The sequence below is a fragment of the Rhinichthys klamathensis genome, unplaced genomic scaffold (genome assembly GCF_029890125.1).
Source record: "Rhinichthys klamathensis goyatoka isolate OS25496 unplaced genomic scaffold, OSU_Roscu_1.1 h1tg000127l_1, whole genome shotgun sequence".
Taxonomy (NCBI): domain Eukaryota; kingdom Metazoa; phylum Chordata; class Actinopteri; order Cypriniformes; family Leuciscidae; genus Rhinichthys; species Rhinichthys klamathensis.
Window position 1 is genome coordinate 2,560,097 of NW_026606664.1, and position 20,691 is coordinate 2,580,787.

The window sequence follows — 20,691 nt, forward strand, 5'->3', positions numbered from 1 at the left end:
CCTCCCCCTCCTCCCTGACTCGAGGTTGCCAGATCGGCTGCAGGATCCAGCAGGAACGTGACGAGCTGCAGCTGTGGTAACTAGAGCCGAGCTGGCAACCCGGATGCCGCAACACTACTGACTTCGTGATTGGTAGAAAGGTGGAGGGTGGAACATCAGACCAAAACACAACATGACAACATCAACATCAGTTGAGGGCTGCAACTTCACTTTTTAAATGACAATATCCTGGCCGGACTACTGTTGTCAGTGATATAAGTATTTGTAGTGAACATGATTTCTTAATGTCTAGTGACATATCAGGGCCATTTTATGATTAATTGAAATAAATTTCTTACATACAGCTCCTTTAACAATTTAAGAACAAAGTATAATTTGCATGGTTTTACGTGATATGATATGCGATTGTTAGATTTAATCAGTGTGATTTACTGCAATGATTTTTCCCTTAGTTGGTCAACCAGAACAAAAGTCGATATTACTTGTTCTGTTGACATTTTCCGGTGAAAATTCTTATGTTGGTCATACTTCCAAAAAGTAGAATCTGTGATTCTGAATGACAGTATCCACACCGGCGCGGTGACTGACAGCCGCACATTCTCCTCAAAAGATTGGATTCATCCGCGCTGTGCCGTGTCGAGGCACAACTCACGTAAAGTTGATAATTCCGCGAATGACTGCAATTGCAGATTTCGAACAGAGATGTCGACAAAGAGGAAAAACTGCGGACTGCAGCTTTAATGAATGATTGTGTTACTGTCTTTTTACCAAAGGCATGTATGATGCTCCGTTGTAGTGTTTTCCTTTGCTATGCTAACAAGATTCAGTGAAATTTAATTTGGACCATCCATCCATCTTCTTCCGCTTATCCGGGCCCGGGTCGTGGGGGCAGCAGTCTGAGCAGAGATGCCCAGACTTCCCTTTCCCTTGACACTTCCTCCAGCTTTTCCGGGGGGACACCGAGGCGTTCCCAGGCCAGCCGGGAGACATAGTCCCCCCAGCATGTCCTAGGTCTTCCCCAGGGTCTCCTCCCAGTGAGACCCCGGGGATTTAATTTGGACATTTTTCTTAATTATAATTGTCAGATTACAGAAAGATGTTGATTATTAAATTGATCACAGTAAAGCACAAAGTGTTACAACCATACCTGTTCTCCCCTATTCCTTTCTTTATGTGTACTACACCTTTAAATCCTTTGAGGTTCAGTGTCAAAGTCACTGTTGTAAAAAAAAAAATTTCCAAGAGATGAATGCTTTTATAGAGACGTTTTATAACATTAATAGCACCCTCAGAAACACGCCAATGCAAATATCAGTGTAATATCAAAGTCCACAAAAGAAGCAGCATTTCGAGGTTTCCAGCAAAGAGCGAGTGTTGTATGAAACGTAAGTTATTTTTTTAATCGACAGCAACACTTAATATGCACGCAATAACTGATAAGTACTTCAGGTTTGAAAGTTATTTATCTGATATGAAATCATTCTAATCTTCCAGCAAACAGTTATTGAATATCAATGAATCGTTTGTCTTTAATTTGAAGCTTTTCATTCATTATATTCAGTTTCAATTCTTTTTTCGTGTTCCACTGCTCTGTTTTTATATTGGTTTTCTATGTAAACATGCAGTCCACGGACAAGACCATTATTATTTTTTTATAAAGTTATTTTATTTACAATTTTAAGTAAAACATGACTTCTTTTTGAACAATATGATCAGATGAATTTTTCTATCCTGTATATGATGTCAGAAAGAACAACCAAATCAAGAATTCTGTATTTCTCTGAAATGTATAAAACATTGATTTTATATAAACTACATAGTGACAATGAAAGCAAATTTCAGTTTTAATAAAAGTAAACATAAGGTAAAATCCAACTTGGTTCTAACTCATTTAATAAAGAAAGCAAATATGAACATTTAAAAATTAAATTGCTTAAATTTAGTTTACATAACACAAACTGAGTTATGTTTCTCAAACGATTATCCTTTAATTCCTGTTATCAGTATTAAGATATGTGGACACAAATGGCACTTTCTCCTAAGAAGGTCGGACACTGCCTTTGTGCCTTACAAAGATTGTGTGGAGATTTTTTTTTTGTAACTTATATGTTCTTTTGTCACAGATGCAAAAAGCCAAAGTTAGAAAAGTCAGCACGGATCCCCTCACTTCTAATTTACCCAAAGAGCGAAAAGAACAGCTCTGTGCTTCACTAGGGAATGTTGAACTGACACTTCTCTACAAAGCTTCTGTTCATGGATATAATGCTTCTGCCTTCCATCAGCGATGTGACCATCAGGGTCCAACATTACTTGTAGCGTACAACAGTTCAGGCTACATCTTTGGTGGATACACTAGTGTAGAGTATGCTCGAAGTGGACGAGAAATTACAGATGAGAAAGCTTTCCTGTTCAGCTTTCAAGGTGGAGCCTGTAGCTACATCAAAGTTAACAGTGGATATAATACACGTTATGATGATGCTAAAGGGCCCAGCTTTGGCCAACAGTTGTACTTTTGCTACAAAGACCAACCAGTTGTATATCATCAAGGAGGGAATGCATTCAACATGAATACCTCATCAATGTATGGGAATGACACTCAACTGAGTGAATGTGAGGTGTACAAAGTGGAACAGGGTAAATCAATCATCAGCTTTATTACAAACCTATATTCTTCTACACACAAAATCAAGTATAAAATAAATGTTTGTCTCTTTAATATAATTAACTAATTTGTTGTCTTTTAATATTACACCAATAAAAAATTATATCTTTATTCAACAATTCCCAGAGCCTCAAGTCAGCGTTGAGGAGAAACCATGGAGGAATGTTCTGTGGACAACGGAGTATGTTTCTTCTTAATCTCTATTTTGCTAATTTCCTATGGAAATCTGAAATGATAAAACCGATCTGTTGCAGACAAAGAGACGAGCTCATGGGATTGATCAGGAATTATAAACCCATGATGACGTCTGTGAGTCGGGTCAGAATCCTAATGATCGGTCCTGTAGGTGCTGGAAAATCCAGTTTCTTCAACTCCATCAACTCCGTCTTCATGGGTCATGTGACCAATAAAGCCATGTCAGGATCTGCAGGCACTAGTCTGACCACACAGGTACAGATTCAACAGGACTTCAGGACCTGCCTTGGCTTGTGACATAAAACAACAATTGTTCCACAATGATTAATGATTCCTGTTTGTTGGTAGTTCCGCACATACCCAGTGAATGACGGTCGTGAAGGAAAGCCGTTGCCATTTGTGTTGTGTGACACCATGGGACTCGAGGAGCAATCGGGTGCAGGACTGGATATTGATGACATCAGCAGCATTCTTCAAGGTCACGTACCAGACCGCTATAAAGTAAGTGCATGGGTTCATGTTTCTGGGCTTGGAAATGTCTATTTATGAGTAAAATGTATCTTTAATTTCCATTACTTTCAATTCAGTTCAACCCCATGGCACCATTTCAACCGGATGAGCAAAAGGCCTCCAGACCTGCATCTCTACAGGAGAAGATCCACTGTGTGGTGTATGTGATCGACGCCACCAAAATCTCCATAATGTCCAGCAAACTAGAGGAAAAACTTGCTGCCATACGCAGAAAAGTGAACTCACTGGGTAAGTGTCCATACTCAGTGCCCCCTCAAAACGACCCCCCTGAAAGGATGACAAAAAATATATTCCAAAAAAAAATAAAAAATGGATGCGCAAGCTATAGAAATTTTCGATTTTCGTGATATAGCAGTTCAGTACACTTGAAATCAAATCGCAATATAGACTAGTGTGTGAATATTAAACCTCAAAAAGACTATTTAAATAGTCCTTCATGTTCTGTGTGAATGAATGGTGCAGACGACGGCAGTTTCAATTACCACACATACACACACACACACACACACACACACGCTCAAGTTGTTTTTTGCCTATGAGGACACAAATGCATGAACTTTATCTCCAGACTCTAGATCCGCTCTAAAAAAGTCACTTTGTGAGAATTTAACCTTAATTTGAAAAAACTATCTTCATGTCATAAACACAGAAACTCAAAGGTCATCACGGCAACCTGTCAAAATAAAACTTCGGTTTAACTTGAGAGAAATATATTACTGTTGTACAGTATAATTTAGATTCATCTCAATTTAATAATAATACAAATAACACTAATACAAATAAAGTATCATCAAAACTTTATTTAATTTTATTTTAATTTTAACAGTAAAGCTCATTGTGCAGCACGTTGTTTGACAAAGTTTAATTTCATATGATTAAAATAAATGTAATTAATGTTTTGTCTTCATTTGGTTACCAGAAAAACACAACACCGAATTTGTGTGAAAAAAAAAACATTTCATAGAATTTTTTTAAAATATTGTATAAGTTTAATAATTGTTTTCATGATTTCAATTAATTAGACATGATTTTTGATTACTAAAAATGTTACACCACGTATCCGTAACACGCCCGCTCCGCGACACTATTTTCGGGGGATCTACCACCCCCCATGAAAAAAATCCTAGGGGAAACTCTGATATTTATGCCAATCATGTGACTAATCCAAAGTAGGTTGTACATTGAGCTAGCTGATAGTTGCATGTGATGTGACACACCTCAATATTTTCAGGCATTGCTCAGATCGTCTTGATGACAAAAGTAGATGAAGCATGTCCTCTAGTGGAGGAAGATCTTCAAAGCCTTTATGTCAGTTCCTACATCAAGACGAAGGTGAGATATGATCACATGATCACATGATCTGTTCCCACAGGACTCAGAGTGACTGCCATGTTGTTTTGTCTCTGCAGGTGCAGGAGGTGAGCTCTCGGTTGGGTGTGCCGGTGTCTTGTGTGTTACCGGTGAAGAACTACAGTCAGGAGCTGGATCTGGAGCTCAACTGTGACGTCCTGCTTCTCACGGCGCTACAGCAGATGCTTCGCTTTGCAGACGACTATTTTGATGATATACGTCCTGTGGAGGACAAACCTATATAAGGTTTTTTTCTCAGTTCTTGTGACTGATACCAGATTTGAAAATGGCCAAATCGAAAGCTCTGCGAATCATTTACATAGCTTAAAGAAAGCTGATCACTATACCTCCAAACTAGTTGCTTTTCGGCGAAATTTGACCTTTTTATTCAAAATATGCATTTATGTGAATCGTATTAATTTTTTTCGGGGGGGGCCAATCAGAATCAGAATCATTGTCTACTTTTCCGTAGATTAAAACTACTTTTCGCGGTACTGTGACAATTTTGAGGCTAGTTTGCTGATATCGATGTATTGCTTTTTAACTAACTTGCTATACAGTAAATCAAATCAAGTTACTTTGTCGGTTAGTAAGTCAAGTATGGTATACATTTTTCCTAACGTTAACCCATCAAACTTTTCCCAACCTGTGGGTAAGCTTGTTAGCAAGTAAGCTAAAATCAGTGTATAACAACTTCAGTTCAGAATGAATCGGAATACTTTTGCTAAATTCAATGCTAACTCCCACTGCATCTGTATTTCAATCTGTTTTAACCTCTGTCATTGTCGAAAGTTACAAGGGAAATAAAAATGAACAAGACCACCCGCTGTGTTTTAATGAGTGATCGTGTTGAGAATGGTTACGTGTTAACATAATCAGAGTTATTTGCTAATGTATTCAATTTAAATATGTAAAAGTAGTTAAGGATTTTTCTTCAGTTTTAGATTTCAAAGTCACAAAACAACAATTGGGTATTTGCATTTGACCTGGTCATATATCATGTAATAAGCTGCCGCTTAGCTGTCATGTGGGGCAGAGGATGTCTCTAGTATTTTCCAATCAGCACGCGCGCTGGAGTCTTTGCTTTAAACAGAAACACAGGGTTTGGCATATTAAGTAAGGTTGAATCAGGGCTGAGGTGCAGATTTGTTTTTTTTAAATGTAAAAGAAAATACTTTTTATTTTTTTGTAATGTTGTCTTTTCCCATTATTGTCTTGTCAGAGTGCACTAGAATGATTTGTTTACATGTTAAAATCACAAAATATTCTTATGGGGGAGGATGCCCCGAGAATTCCCCCCGTCTTCCAAGGATTTCATTCATAAACATGCCACCCTTTTTACCTTTTGTGAGTTTGCAAGTCTGTGATCACACTCTGGACACTCATCATTTGCTTTTATGCTGAAACATTCAGTACTTTTATACTCGTATTTCATTGAGCTACTGTATGAAAAAGTTTACTTTTTATTTTTTTAATATTAAATAAGTATACAGTTAAGTGAGTACACTTTTTATTTTTAGTTTTTTACTTTAACTCAATGTGTAATTTCTCTGTACTTTTTACGCTTGATCTTCAAGACAGATGTTCTAGAATTCTTCACTTTTGTTTTGATTTGTGAGCTATGGTGACTTTTTGTATTTGGCATTATTGTCTACTAGATATGTTGAGACAAAAATGTAGCACAGATTGTTTACATAGACTAGTTGACTCAGTTAAATATATCATGAATGTTTACTAAAGTAAACTAAAAAGAGTCAAAATGCCTTCAAGATGGGTGAAAATCTGCTACTCACCTTATTTTAACAGAAAAACGGGTCCGATTAGTTAATTAAATATGCGAGGCGTCTGGTGTCATCCGCTTCCAGTTATTTAAGCTGTACGATAACAGCCCTTTATATTGCTATTCATTGTCAACTCTCAGTTTCAAGTTTAAATTCAATGAATTGGCCTTCAGTGTTATGTTTGGATGTTGATGAATCATGGGAGCAGTTTAAAAATATGTTCTTAAAGGCAGTTGCTCCTATGAAAACTATTAGAGTAAAACTGAGGTCAGAGCCATGGGATGAATGGTGATATTTTAGAAGCAATTAGTAAGAGAAATAAAGCCTTTTTAGTTTTTAAGAAGAGTAAAGAGCAGGATGACTTGGATAATTATAAGAAGCTAAGAAATATAGTCCAAAAGATGATTAAAATGTGTAAAACTAAAAGGGACTTTTTTCGTGATAAATTAACTGAGGTAACCCAAAGAAACTTTGGCAGTCATTGAAACAAATTGGGTACAGTAATAGACTTAAGATAAAGACAAATAATATCTTCCTTAATATCAATGGGGAGCTCTCCTCTGATCAATTAAAGATTGCGGATAAATTTAACTCCTTTTTTACTTCCATAGCTGAAAGTTTAGTTGAAAAACTGCCAAGTAAACCTGGGTTATATGATGGAGAGATCATGTCTCAATATAAGCAATATAAAGGGCTGTTATCTACCAGTTGATCTACGAACGCCGATCCAAGTGCGCTGGTGAGATGTGAACGAGCTATAAGTTGTGATAAGGTGAGCGCGAACAGTAGGCTTGGATCGGCGTTCGTAGATCGACTGGTAGAGACTGTTTTTCAAAGATGGCTTCTGCCTGTATACGCGAAGTTGACTGTATGTATAAAATATCTTATTATTAAACTGTCTGGACACTGACAAAGTTCTCAATGCTTCGGTTTGACGGTAGGGACCCTCATTATGCTGCCGTGTCAGTGTGGGGGTATTTTGAGCCTTGTTAGTGGTATCAACAAGCGATTTTTATTTGTCATTACTCTATGCCCTATATAGCGTTATAGGCTAAACTGTTTTTAGAGATAAAACTATTTACATTCGATAATCATGAAAACAAATCTCAGATAACGGTTGACTAGGTAACAATGTGTAATTAGACCAAAGGTTCATTTTGCGCCAGAGTTCTCCTTTAAGTGTTCGAAGGCAATTGGTCTAGATGAAATACCTGCCAGATTTTTAAAAGATGCTGCAGAATATATTTCTCCATATCTCACTTATATTTTTAATCTTTCAGTCAGGTAGAGTTCCGAAAGACCTGAAGCTTGCTAGGGTTGTTCTCTTTCATCATCTCGTTTCGAGATCCACCTATGGGAAGGGCATCCGTACCTGACCTCTGCAGAAGCATCCAATTGCACCAAGTCTGGCTAACAGACAGAAGCGCGCAGCCAATGCCAGGTGAGGCCACACCCCCTTACCTACGGGCATATCACAGCTGGGCGTGCTGCTATTCCTCAGTTGACATTCGCTTCTCGCGATCTCTGCATTGACAGTTCGGTTGGATCAACGTTACACTGCTCACTTTCGAGTCTTCAAGAAGACATTTCGCCAGATCAGCCTCCGCCAGATGTGAGTGACAGTCGTTTCTTCAGCCTATCCGCTGTGTTTTTTGCATCCGGAGCCGCCCGAGCTCTCGCTGTCCTTCACCTGCTCCTCCTTTGCATGGCTGCCCGCCACGGATTTTTCCGAGTTCTTCACCGCTGGCCCACCCATGGCTATGTGACCGTCTAAACAGCCGCTTCCCCCGGTGAAACAGCCTATCACGACGAGCCTGCCCGGCCGCGTGTGGTGCTCTCATCGCCGCTAAGGACCCTCTCGTTCTGCGCGGTCTGCTTGGGCTTAACACGCTCAAGTAGCTTTGGAGAACCCGGAGAATTGCGGTCATTGTTATTGCTGCCCATGTAGCTTTTACTAAGCCGGCTTTTAGTTGCACGACCCAGCGCGCCGTGCTCGGCCTTTCTGACTCGGAGGGGAGACACGGTGATGATGACGCGCTACCGGGGGACTCCCGGAGCGCCACCTCTCTAAAATATTTGAGCTGACATCAGCCCAATCCGCATTCCCTGAAGAGGACTTCTTCGCGGGAAAACCTCACTCTCGTTGACGAACCGGTCGGTTCCGGCGACGGGGATGACGCGGTCCTTTTAGCGTTCCCTAGGCTAGCGCTCACGCGGTTTTGCCTCAGTCCATCCTCCTGGAAGTTTCTGAGCGAGCGGCCGTTCGTCTCAACATTGTGTGGCCAGCTCCACAGAGCGCCACCGACCAGGATAGGAATATTTACGACGGGTAAACGCTGGGATCACCGCCCAGTCTGAGGAAACAACTCTTAAAAACGTTTTTTCCAGCGTTCGCGAAGCTCATAAGCACGGCTGGAGCGTCCCGCTAGACTGTTAACACGGTCTCACGGGCCTTGATGTGTTACGATTACGTGTCGAGGTTTTCAATTTATGCCTTCCTAGGAAGGCGGTCCCGAACGCAAGCGGCCTGCCTGTTGTTCGACCATTGGGAGTAACGTTAACTCAGGGTCTCCCACCTACGGTCGGTTAATCCCGTCTCGTGGCTGCCCAGCCAGTGTGTTAGTGGACGTTGTGTGTGTGTGTCCCCCTCCCCCACAACAACAAGTTACAGGGTGGGCTGTCGTGAGGAAAAGTACATAGCAGTGTTACCACACCGCACGCACTTGGTTCCCGTCACCCAGTTATTAAAGGCTTCGGCCCCAGTGTTTCCCAACACAAAACACACACATTACTAAACAACACATTTAATAAATGAATCAAATGAATTCGTGCAGATTTATATATCTGCCAACATAGAGAGCAAAACTCTCTGATCCCATACATGTCGCCCTGAGTCCGTCCACAAGAGGGTGCCATTGCCTCACAAATCAACCAGCTGGGCTCACACAGCTCAGTTGCGGCTGTCCAGCCCATGTGTTTTTAGTGGACGTTGTTTGTGGAAGGCCCCTGTGTTCCCCAACACAAAACACACACATAACTAAATAATACTTTAAAAAAAAACACACAAAAAACGAATTAAATAAATCCGTTACAGAGAGAGTATCTCTCTCCGCGGATATTATTTTTCTGCCTGCACTTGAGACTGCCCAGTTCATGTGTTCAGGAGATATGTGTTTTTCCCCACTTTTGGGGGCACCTTGTGAGGGAAAGTTCAGCACAGTGGACACCACACTCACTCTGTCAATAAAGGCTTCGGCCCCAGTGTTTGCCCAACACAAAACACACAAAGCTACGAATCAAATGAATTCGTTTTGGAGAGAAGACCTCTCTCCGCAGAGAAAACTTCTCACTGCAGAGAGAGGAAAATCCCTCCGAACCCTTGCATGTCGCCTCTAGTGTGCCCACTAGATGGTGCCTTTGCATCACAAATGAACCAGCTGGGCCCATACAGCTCCGCTCCGGCCCGAGGGGGGGCGCTCGCGAGTCACAAAGCGGCTTGGCAAGCCGTTTCAGCGCCCGAGTGGGTTTTTGCGTACCGTAACCCAGGGTTACAAGCTGCAGTTTGCAATAAAACCTCCACATTTCAACGGCGTTCTCTCTTCTCACACAGAAGAAAACGCCTCACGCATTCTGAAAGAGGAAATTTCCTCCCTCCTAACAAGGGAGCGATTCAGATGGTGCCACCCAATCTGATAAACCATGGTTTTTATTCCTGGTATTTTCATGTTCCAAAAGGCGTGGCGCCCCCCGCCCTATATTGGACCTTCGAGTGTTGAACAAACATTTGAGGAAATACAATTTCAGAATGTGACACAAGGCTCTCTCGCCTGTGCCATAAAGCAGAACGACTGGTTCACATCAGTCGATCTGAAAGATGCTTTCTTTCACATAAGCATCTACCCTCCACACAGGAAATATCTTCGTTTCGTCTACCAAGGCATTTGTTACGAATTCACAGTTCTTCCGTTCGGGCGCAATTTGAGTCCCCGAACTTTCTGTTTGTGTGCGGAGGTGGGCGTGGCGCCCCTGAGACTATCAGGGCTGAGAATTCTGACTTACTGGCTCATCATAGCCAAATCAAAGGAGAAGGTGTCGCTGGACACCGGCCGGGTGCTCGCGCACATCACATCCCTCAATTTCAAGGTGAATGCGAGCAAAAACAATCTGACTCCCAGTCAGAATGTCATTTTCCTGGGCATGGAATTGAACTCAGTCTCCATGCGAGCGCGTCTCTCTCAAGAGCGCGTACGCTCGCTGATGGACTGTCTGTCTCAGTTCAGAGAAGGGGCGAGAGTACAATATGGCACATGCCTCAGGCTGCAGGGTCTCATGGCTTCATCAATCCAGGTTGTGCCGTTGGTCTCCTGAGAATGAGAGCGTTCACGAAATGGGTTTTGTCACTACATTTCAGCCCGATTCGCGATCTCTGCCGGTCGGTAACGGTGACTGGGCGCGTGGCGCAGGTCGCGCCTGCTCGGCGGCCCTGCGCCATTGGGAGAGCGAGAACTTTTATGCACGGGGAACCCCCCTCGGGACGGTTACGATGCGAAAAGTTTTGACGACAGATGCGTCCTTAACAGGCTGGGGAACCACCCAGGAAGGCAGAACGGTAAACGGTCTGTGGCTGAGCAGACTACGTTCAGCGCACATTAACTATTTAGAGCTTTTACCATTTGGAAAGCTCTGAATCATTTTCTGCCTTGCCTGCAGGGACATCCCGTTCTAGTACGGTGCGATAATACCACGGCAGTGGCTTATATCAACCGTCAGGGCGGCATGCGCTCGTCGAAACTCCACGCTCTAGCTTACAGGCTTTTGGTGTGGAGCAGACAGGTTTTTCTGTCATTACGCGTGACTCATGTCCCGGGCATTCGGAACAGAGGCGCGGATCTGCTATCGAGGGGAAACCCAATCTACGGGGATTGGCGTCTTCACCCGCAGATAGTGGAGAGGTCATGGATGAGATTCGGACAGGTAGCCGTAGATCTTTTCGCCTCACGCGAAAATCACCATTGTCCTATGTTCTTCTCGCTAAAGGACGTGGACGCGCCCCTCGGGGCAGACGCACTGGCCCACCCATGGCCCAAAGTGCTGCTGTATGCTTTTCCTCCCCTGTGCCTGATAATTTTCACACTGGCCAGGGTGAGAGAGCACGGCCTGTCTCTCATTCTGATAGCACCCAGGTGGCCCAAAGCCCCGTGGCTGGCAGAGATAATCCCTCTGTTATACGCCGAGCCATGGCGCCTCCCCCCTCGCACGGACATACTGTCCCAAGCCAACGGGGAGATTTACCACCCCCACCCGGACAGGGTGGCTCTCTGGGCCTGGCCCGTGAGAGGACGAACCTAAATGCACTGGGGCTCCCGCCGCGTGTAATCGCCACTACTCAGAATGCCGGGGCCGTTTCCACGCGATCCCAATATGGCTGTAAGTGGCAAGTGTTCGAAGGGTGGTATGATGGGCGTGGTTTCACATCTTATCAGTGCTCGGTGCCTGATATTTAGTGTTTCCTGCAAGACCTCATGGAAAGAGGCAGGTCCTTTTCCACTATTAAGGTCTACCTGGCTGCGATTTCAGCCTGTCATGTGGGTTTTGAGGGCTCCACTGTCAGGCAGCACCCTCTAACCCGCAGATTTATGGAGGGTGCACGCCGCTCTTTGCCGGTCATCAGGAGATCTGTTCCAGAGTGGGACCTCTCCATGGTGCTGGAAGCGCGGTCTCTGTATCATTTTGAGCCTCTGGCGAGTATTTCCCTTAAGCTGCTGTCCCTCAAGACAGCTTTGCTCTCGGCCTTGGCATCTGCTAAACGGGTCAGTGAGCTACATGCACTCTCGGTTCACCCCTCGTGCGCCAAATTCTCCCTAAGTGGAGATAAGGTTTTCCTTAAGCCTAACCCGGCCTTCATGCCGAAATGCTTCCCTGCGTTCACTTCGGAGGTTTTGGAGCTATCCGCTTTTCACCCTCCACCCTTTGCCTCCCCGGAGGATCAGGGGCTGAATGCTCTGTGTCCCGTCCGTGCTCTGCAAGCATATATGACCAGGACCAGTGCTTTCCGCAAGAGCGACCAGCTCTTTGTTTCAAGGGCTCCCCTGCACAAGGGGAGTCCCATTTCAAAGCAATGCCTCTCACATTGGCTTGTGGACGCTATACTATAGCTTATGAAGCAAAGGGAGTGCAGCCCCAAGGGGCATCAGAGCTCATTCCACAAGGGGCTTAGCCGCCTCTTGGGCTTTGTTCAGGGGAGTGCCACTGCAGGACATCTGCTCCGCGGCCAGCTGGGCCTCTCCTCATACCTTTGAGCGTTACTACCGGTTGGATGTCACCAGAACTTCGGTGGCACACTCGGTCCTAGGGGTAGGGTCATCTTAGCCCTTTCCCACAGCCCCGTTTGGTTAACCAACGAGGAGTGAATGAGCCGGCTGGCCATGTTCATTCCTGTCACCAAGCATTCGCATTCCTTCTTGGGTTTAGCTATGTGCATTGGTGGTGCGGGGGCCATTATCATGTATGTGTCTCATGCATGTTTCATGCCCTGCTTGTCCACAGCAGTTAGCGTGGTGGAAAACTTGCAGGGTCATGTTTGTGGGACGTGTCAGGCACCGCCTCTCTGAGGTGACCGTCCTTCTCTGGCCTTCAGAACCTCACTGTGAGTGTATTGGGCAATCGGGGAGCTGTCCACGTCTCTCCCATAGGTGGATCTCGAAACGAGATGATGAGAGAGAACAATAGGTTACTGTCGTAACCCCGGTTCTCTGAAACATCGAGTGGAGAGATCCACCTGCTTTGCCCCGCTTGCCGCACGAGAAGCGAATATACTTACTGAGGAATAGCAGCGCGCCTAGCTGTGATATGCCCGTAGGTAAGGGGGTGTGGCCTCACCTGGCATTGGCTGCGTGCTTCTGTCTGTTAGCCAGACTTGGTGCAATTGGATGCTTCTGCAGAGGTCAGGTACGGATGCCCTTCCCATAGGTGGATCTCTCCACTCGATGTTTCAGAGAACCGCGGTTACGACAGTAACCTATTGTTCCGCTATATAAAAAAGGGAGCAAATTAGAAGGTGGCAATTAGACCAGTTTCGATTTTGGGAGTTGTATCAAAAGTATTGGAGAAAATAATACAAGAGCAAATACACTCACCGGCCACTTTATTAGGTACACCTGTCCAACTGCTCGTTAACACTTAATTTCTAAGCAGCCAATCACATGGCGGCAACTCAGTGCATTTAGGCATGTAGACATGGTCAAGACAATCTCCTGCAGTTCAAACCGAGCATCAGTATGGGGAAGAAAGGTGATTTGAGTGACTTTGAACGTGGCATGATTGTTGGTGCCAGAAGGGCTGGTCTGAGTATTTCAGAAATTGCTAATCTACTGGGATTTTCACGCACAACCATCTCTAGGGTTTACAGAGAATGGTCCGAAAAAGAAAAAACATCCAGTGAGCGGCAGTTCTGTGGGCGGAAATGCCTTGTTGATGCCAGAGGTCAGAGGAGAATGGCCAGACTGGTTCGAGCTGATAGAAGGGCAACAGTGACTGAAATAACCACTCGTTACAACCGAGGTATGCAGCAAAGCATTTGTGAAGCCACAACACGCACAACCTTGAGGCGGATGGGCTACAACAGCAGAAGACTCCACCGGGTACCACTCATCTCCACTACAAATAGGAAAAAGAGGCTACAATTTGCAAGAGCTCACCAAAATTGAACAGTTGAAGACTGGAAAAATGTTGCCTGGTCTGATGAGTCTCGATTTCTGTTGAGACATTCAGATGTTAGAGTCAGAATTTGGCGTAAACAGAATGAGAACATGGAACCATCATGCCTTGTTACCACTGTGCAGGCTGGTGGTGGTGGTGTAATGGTGTGGGGGATGTTTTCCTGGCACACTTTAGGCCCCTTAGTGCCAATTGGGCATCGTTTAAATGCCACGGCCTACCTGAGCATTGTTTCTGACCATGTCCATCCCTTTATGGCCACCATGTACCCATCCTCTGATGGCTACTTCCACCATGTCACAAAGCTCTAATCATTTCAAATTGGTTTCTTGAACATGACAATGAGTTCACTGTACTAAAATGGCCTCCACAGTCACCAGATCTCAACCCAATAGAGTATCTTTGGGATGTGGTGGAACGGGAGATTCGCATCATGGATATGCAGCCGACAAATGTGTGATGCCATCATGTCAATATGGACCAAACTCCCTGAGGAATGCTTCCAGCACCTTGTTGAATCTATGCCACGAAGAATTGAGGCAGTTCTGAAGGCAAAAGGGGGTCCAACCCGTTACTAGCATGGGGTACCTAATAAAGTGGCCGGTGAGTGTATATAATTACATTAGTAATTCTTGATTTGTTTTATGAATTGCAATCTGGTTTCAGAACATCTTATTCTACGAATACGTGTTTATTATATTTGACAGATTATTTAAGAAGAGAGATCGATTTGGGTTAAACTCTGTGGCATGGTATTGTTAGACCTCCAGAAAGCATTTGACACCGTTGACCATCAGATCTTGCTGATTAAACTAAAAGCCCTAGGTTTTAACAGTATGGCATGTGAATGGATTCGAGCCTACTTGACTGAGAGGCATCAAAGAGTTGATATTAACAGCACTCTGTCTGAGGCTAAAGAAATAACATGTGGTGTGCCACAGGGTAGTGTCCTGGGTCCATTGTTGTTTCTCTTGTATATGATATGAAATCTGTTTGCAATTGTAATCTTTTTCTCTACGCGGATGATTCAGCCTTGGTGTTCTCCCATAAAGACAAAAAAGTTATTGAGAACCATTTATGTGATGAGTTAAAGAACATAAGCGAATGGCTGATAGTGAAGAAACTGTCTTTGCATCTAGGCAAAACTGAATCTATTCTATTTGGTTCAAAAATAAGGTTGAGTAGGACTCCTGAGCTCAGAATTTCTGTGGGTGGTACCCAGATTGAAGTTAAAAATTGTGTTAAATATTTAGGCTGTGATTTAGATAGGTATTTGAGTGGAGAAAATATGGGCCAAAGGGTTATCACAAAAGTGAACCAAATAATTAAATTTCTGGCACGTAAGGCTCATTTTCTAAATAAAGAAACTCTAATAAAGTTAACAAATGCTGTGATTCAGCCACACTTCGATTATGCTTGTACTACATGGTACAGCAGCACGCCCAAGAGGATAAAAGTTCAACTTCAAACGGCATAGAATAAATTAGTCAGGTTGATTTTAAATCTCAAGAAAATTAACTATGTCGGCTCTTCTGAACTTAAGAATCTAAAATGGCTGACAGTCGAAAACAGGGTGAGACAGTTGAAACACGAAAAATTTTGTATAGGAATGAGCCAAGGTATTTTAAAGATTATTTTAAGCTTATAACAGGGTTCCTACGCAGTTTGGAAAAGTATGGAATTTGATTTGAGTAATTTCCAGGTCTGGAAAAGTATGGAAAAAAGAAAGCAGAGTATGGAAAAATATTTGCATTTCCAGACTATTGACTCTATTTAGATTTCTATAATAGAAAATTAAGAATTTAATGAAAAAAAATGTATCATACAAGAAGTGTTTTCATGACAGCTGTTTAGTGATTGTCAAAAACGACTGAATGAACTCAAGGTGCACTTTTTCATTATGCAAAAATGCAGGTTATAATATCTTCTCATGATATTCTTAGCATTCTTACAGAGCCACTAAAAGGATCTTTGCAAAATAAAACATATGCAGAATTTCGTGTGCGCATGAGAAACCATTAAACTTAGCATAGACAATGACACTGTGCCACCTATTGCACCATTAGAACATTTCACTGTGTGATTTCTTGGCCGCCATAGAGTATGTGTTAAAGCAGACCTAAGGCCTTGAAATAGGATAAGAGTAGGGCAGGTACTGCCCTAATGAAAGCCAAATTTTGACCACTTTTTTTAAGCACCAGTGTTTTTATAACTTAGCAAATAGGACAATGCACACAGCCATATTGTGCCATCAGCCCATTTCGTGTCATATTTTTTTTGCCAAATAATCCAGTGAGATTTTTTTTGTTTGCACAAGGATTGACAAGAGCCGGTATGATCTGATCTCTCCATAATCAAGCCTTTCTGTGATTACATGAAGAAACAGAAAAAAACTGAGACAGACTAAATCCAGAAGAACCACAGCAACGTCTCCAAGATGTTTGAAACCTTCCTGCAAAGCTACAGTACTGTGAGACGTTTGAGACATTGAGGATGCTTTCCAAAATAATGTAATAAATAGATTTTATTTATCAATTAGCTTCTAGAAACTGAATCAAATTAATATTTGCTGTGACCACCCTTTGCGTTTAAAACAGCTGTTGTCCAGGTAGACTTGCACATAGCTTTTCAGGAAGATTTATTCAAAAATCTTGGAGACGTTGCGGCAGTTCTTCTGGATTTAGTAGTTTTTTCAGTTTCTTCATGTAATAGATGGACTCGATGATGGTGAGATCAGATCTCTGTGTGGAGCATACTGGCTGTTGTCAGACTCCTATGCATATAAAAATCTCACTGGATTATTATAATGGCAAAATAAATGTTTGGAAATGTAAACTGATATTTCCTACTGACACTACAGCAAAAGATATACATAACTGTCTTAAAACCGTTTTTTGGGGGGTGAAAATATTAATTTTGCTTTGGAGATCTCCTACAACAAACGTTTTCATTTTCTCATAATATACATTGTACATCACCACATTTTTCAATGATTCTCAAACGAATTGTCCGATGGTTCAGTCTCTTTAAATCCCTCCTTTCCGCTGCCTGCTCTGCCCTGATTGGCCGGACGGCCCAGTCTTTTGTGATTGGTCGACCGCTTACAGCGCTTGTCGGAAGCTAAACGCCCATTACCATAACTGAACTTCAGCTCCGGAGGCTTCCTCAGTCCTCAGTGATTATACACTGTAAAGACAGTCGATGTTGATTTTACCATATCAATCCGAGCGTGAGTCTGATAATGAAACATTGGAAGAACTAGTTATTCAACCTGAATCTCCATTGCAAGGACGACTCGAGCAGGACTCAGTGTTTCTCAGTGATATGCTAATCAGTTTGAGGAACATTATGAGATGTTGCAGCTGTATTTTCTCACCATCACCATTAACAAATGTATGTGCATCAACAAACCGATAATATTTCTAATTTATTGTGTGAACTATCATTAACTGTATTAATAATAGTGCATACGTTAGACGGAGAACTGCACAATATAGCTGTGGGCATCGTTAGGCAAATGTGTTACCCAGTGACGTATAGCCGTCACGGAAGTAAGATTCAAATTCCTGACGACTTGTTTAGGCGGTTCAGAGTAGATTCTTTTGAGAAACAATAACTTTATTTAACGTGTACTCTTTCATCTTCATAACTTTGCAGATAGCTGCATTACACATTGCATGAAAGGGAATATCGAAAAAGCATAATAGGGGCACTTTATAAATGGTCTGATATATGGTCTGGAAATTTGAGTCTGGAAAAGTCTAGAATTTTGAAATGGAAAATGTGTAAGAACCCTGTTATTAGGAACTCTCATAGCTACTAGAGGCAGTGCCACAGACATAGTTCCATATAGATTTAAGAGCTGTTCTGGGTAAAACACCTTTTTGTACATGGCAGCAATGGAATGGAATAAACTCCCAGTTGAGATTAAGTCAAGTCAGTCAGATTGCCGTTTTAATCGAGCATGTGGTGAATGGTTGCTAAATGCTAATTAGATTTATTTTTATGTAGTTTTTGGAATATTTATTATTTTAGTGTATGTATTTGTGTTTATTTTATATGTATTTGGATGTGTTTGAGTGTACAGGGTACTTTTTAGTCATCTGTAGCTTGTCTGGCCATCTTTATCAGACAACAACGAGGACCACAATGGAATTAAGGCCCTGTTTACACGAGAACGATTCCGGGTGAAAACGTAAAAATATTTTATCGGATGTGCCTTTCGTTTACACGGCAACGGCGTTTTGGGGGCTTAAAAACGCAAAAAAGTGAAACCATCCTCCAGAGTGGAAATCTAAAAAACGCTCCACCGTCGCGTTCCCGTCTAAACAGTAAAAACGCAAATCTGCTCACGGCGGCTCTCGTCGCGTACGCGTTTACGCCACATGCATGCGCCAGTACAGGAAAATAACAACCAACATGTCAGATTATTTCCATACGTCGGACTTTCAAGTTGCACTAGCAGCTCTGAAAAACATACAAGAGTCTTTTCAACAGTTGTACAAAATATTCTAAGATATTGGTGTTGTGTGCCAGTGCTTCACATTGCCACCTAGCCGCCTGGAGTGCATACTACATCGAATTTCAAACACTTTTGCGTCACCATATGCACGCGGATTTCCCAACCATAACGCTCGTCTAAACGCAGAATAAAAAGTGATAATGCAACGCCACTTTTGCGTTTTCTCTTCAGATCGTTTCCGTGTAAACATAGCCTGAGTTTGTAACTTTCTTGTGTTATCCTCGACAGTTCTGATCAATGTACACTCACCTAAAGGATTATTAGGAACATCTGTTCAATTTCTCATTAATACAATTATCTAATCAACCAATCACATGGCAGTTGCTTCAATGCATTTAGGGTGTGGTCCTGGTCAAGACAATCTCCTGAACTCCAAACTGAATGTCAGAATGGGAAAGAAAGGTGATTTAAGCAATTTTGAGCGTGGCATGGTTGTTGGTGCCAGACAGGCCAGTCTGAGTATTTCACAATCTGCTCAGTTACTGGGATTTTCACGCACAACCATTTCTAGGGTTTACAAAGAATGGTGTGAAAAGGGAAAAACATCCAGTATGCGGCAGTCCTGTGGGCGAAAATGCCTTGTTGATGCTAGAGGTCAGAGGAGAATGGGCCGACTGATTCAAGCTGATAGAAGAGCAACTTTGACTGAAATAACCACTCGTTACAACCGAGGTATGCAGCAAAGCATTTGTGAAGCCACAACACGCACAACCTTGAGGCGGATGGGCTACAACAGCAGAAGACCCCACCGGGTACCACTCATCAGTATAATAGTACAAATTAGGACTTTCACACTGTTCTAAAAGAAATGAAACTTTCTATGAGTAAAGCCCATTTTGGAATGAGCTATTCCTTATATGGGCATAAGCAAAAACTGTATGTATGGATTCCTGATCACAATTAAATATTATGACACTGAGTTAATATGCTGCATCACCCTGGAGGCCTGTATGATGCTTCTTTTTGCAGTATCAAGGGCTTATTTTTCTCTGCTCTGACATCATCAGAGGTAATTTGGTCAAGGTTATGTCCAGATTTATCCTTCATTTGCCACTTTCGACCCAGGCAAATGTCAATGAACTCTTATGGTACTCTCCGAATATAATCCCAAACTGACTTGATTATAAGATGCCAAAAAATTACAAAGATACAACAACTTTTCTTTAGCATATCAAAATGTTTTTAATATATTTTACTGTCAAACAGGAGTCATGTATATCATGTATGTTAGAACTCTTTAGTTGAAACTTTAGTTGAAACTCCATGTGACAGACATGGAAACCTCTGGTGTTCACTATGTTACTACTGTTTAATAATTTATTACATTTATATAGTGCTTTTCATCTGGGCGGTTCCCACACCACAGGTACATCTGTTTGCTCAAACTATCAGTGCAGTTTTTCATCTCCCTCAACACATATTGTTTTAGAGATACCTGGGAATTCATTAATTGTTTGTTGATACATTTCAATCCAAAAAAAACGTTCCTGTACTGTACCACATGAATTAAGGAACTTAGAACAGGTTTGACTTGGGTGTAACATCCTAAGAACAAGTTGAAGCATTTCAGTTTGTCTTTTCACACTGCAAGTGCTCTACGAAAGGTAAGTTACACATACATATTATAAGAGTATAAAATATAACATACATATATTCTAAATTAGTTTAAAAAAAATTGATTGATTAGTGTTTGGAAAATATGCTGTGAAATGATTTTATTTTGATCTGCCAATTCACACTCTTTGTACAGTGGAAATTCACAGAAGCAATGAACAGCAAGTTTAAAGGAAAGTAAGTACGAAAAATAAAATTCAATTGTGCATTAGTACATCAAACAAACAAATTAATACACAAGCCACAAACAGGGGAAGAGTGACTTTTTATTAACTTTTTCAACAAATGGCCACTCAAAGAAGGTACTTATCCTTCAGAAA

At 42.2% G+C, this 20,691-nt stretch overlaps 1 protein-coding gene across 6 annotated transcripts in view; it reads left to right on the top strand.

Annotated features, from left to right (window-relative positions):
• The window catches only part of LOC130089258 (interferon-induced protein 44-like), a 59,197-nt gene that overhangs the window by 31,664 nt on the left and 6,842 nt on the right, over window positions 1-20,691 (top strand). The window contains exons 1-8 of one of the 6 annotated variants that reach the window (XM_056256510.1): window positions 1,352-1,385; window positions 2,124-2,634; window positions 2,789-2,843; window positions 2,917-3,112; window positions 3,206-3,358; window positions 3,445-3,616; window positions 4,620-4,720; window positions 4,798-5,148. The exons of 2 other annotated variants lie outside the window; for them this stretch is intronic. In XM_056256510.1, coding sequence (XP_056112485.1) covers window positions 2,124-2,634; window positions 2,789-2,843; window positions 2,917-3,112; window positions 3,206-3,358; window positions 3,445-3,616; window positions 4,620-4,720; window positions 4,798-4,983 — 1,374 coding nt within the window. In that variant the 5' untranslated portion in view covers window positions 1,352-1,385 and the 3' untranslated portion in view covers window positions 4,984-5,148. Of the gene's footprint in view, window positions 1-1,351; window positions 1,386-2,123; window positions 2,635-2,788; window positions 2,844-2,916; window positions 3,113-3,205; window positions 3,359-3,444; window positions 3,617-4,619; window positions 4,721-4,797; window positions 5,149-20,294; window positions 20,362-20,507; window positions 20,549-20,691 lie in introns of those variants that run through there. 3 more of the 6 variants (XM_056256513.1, XM_056256511.1, XM_056256517.1) reach the window with 3 other exon arrangements.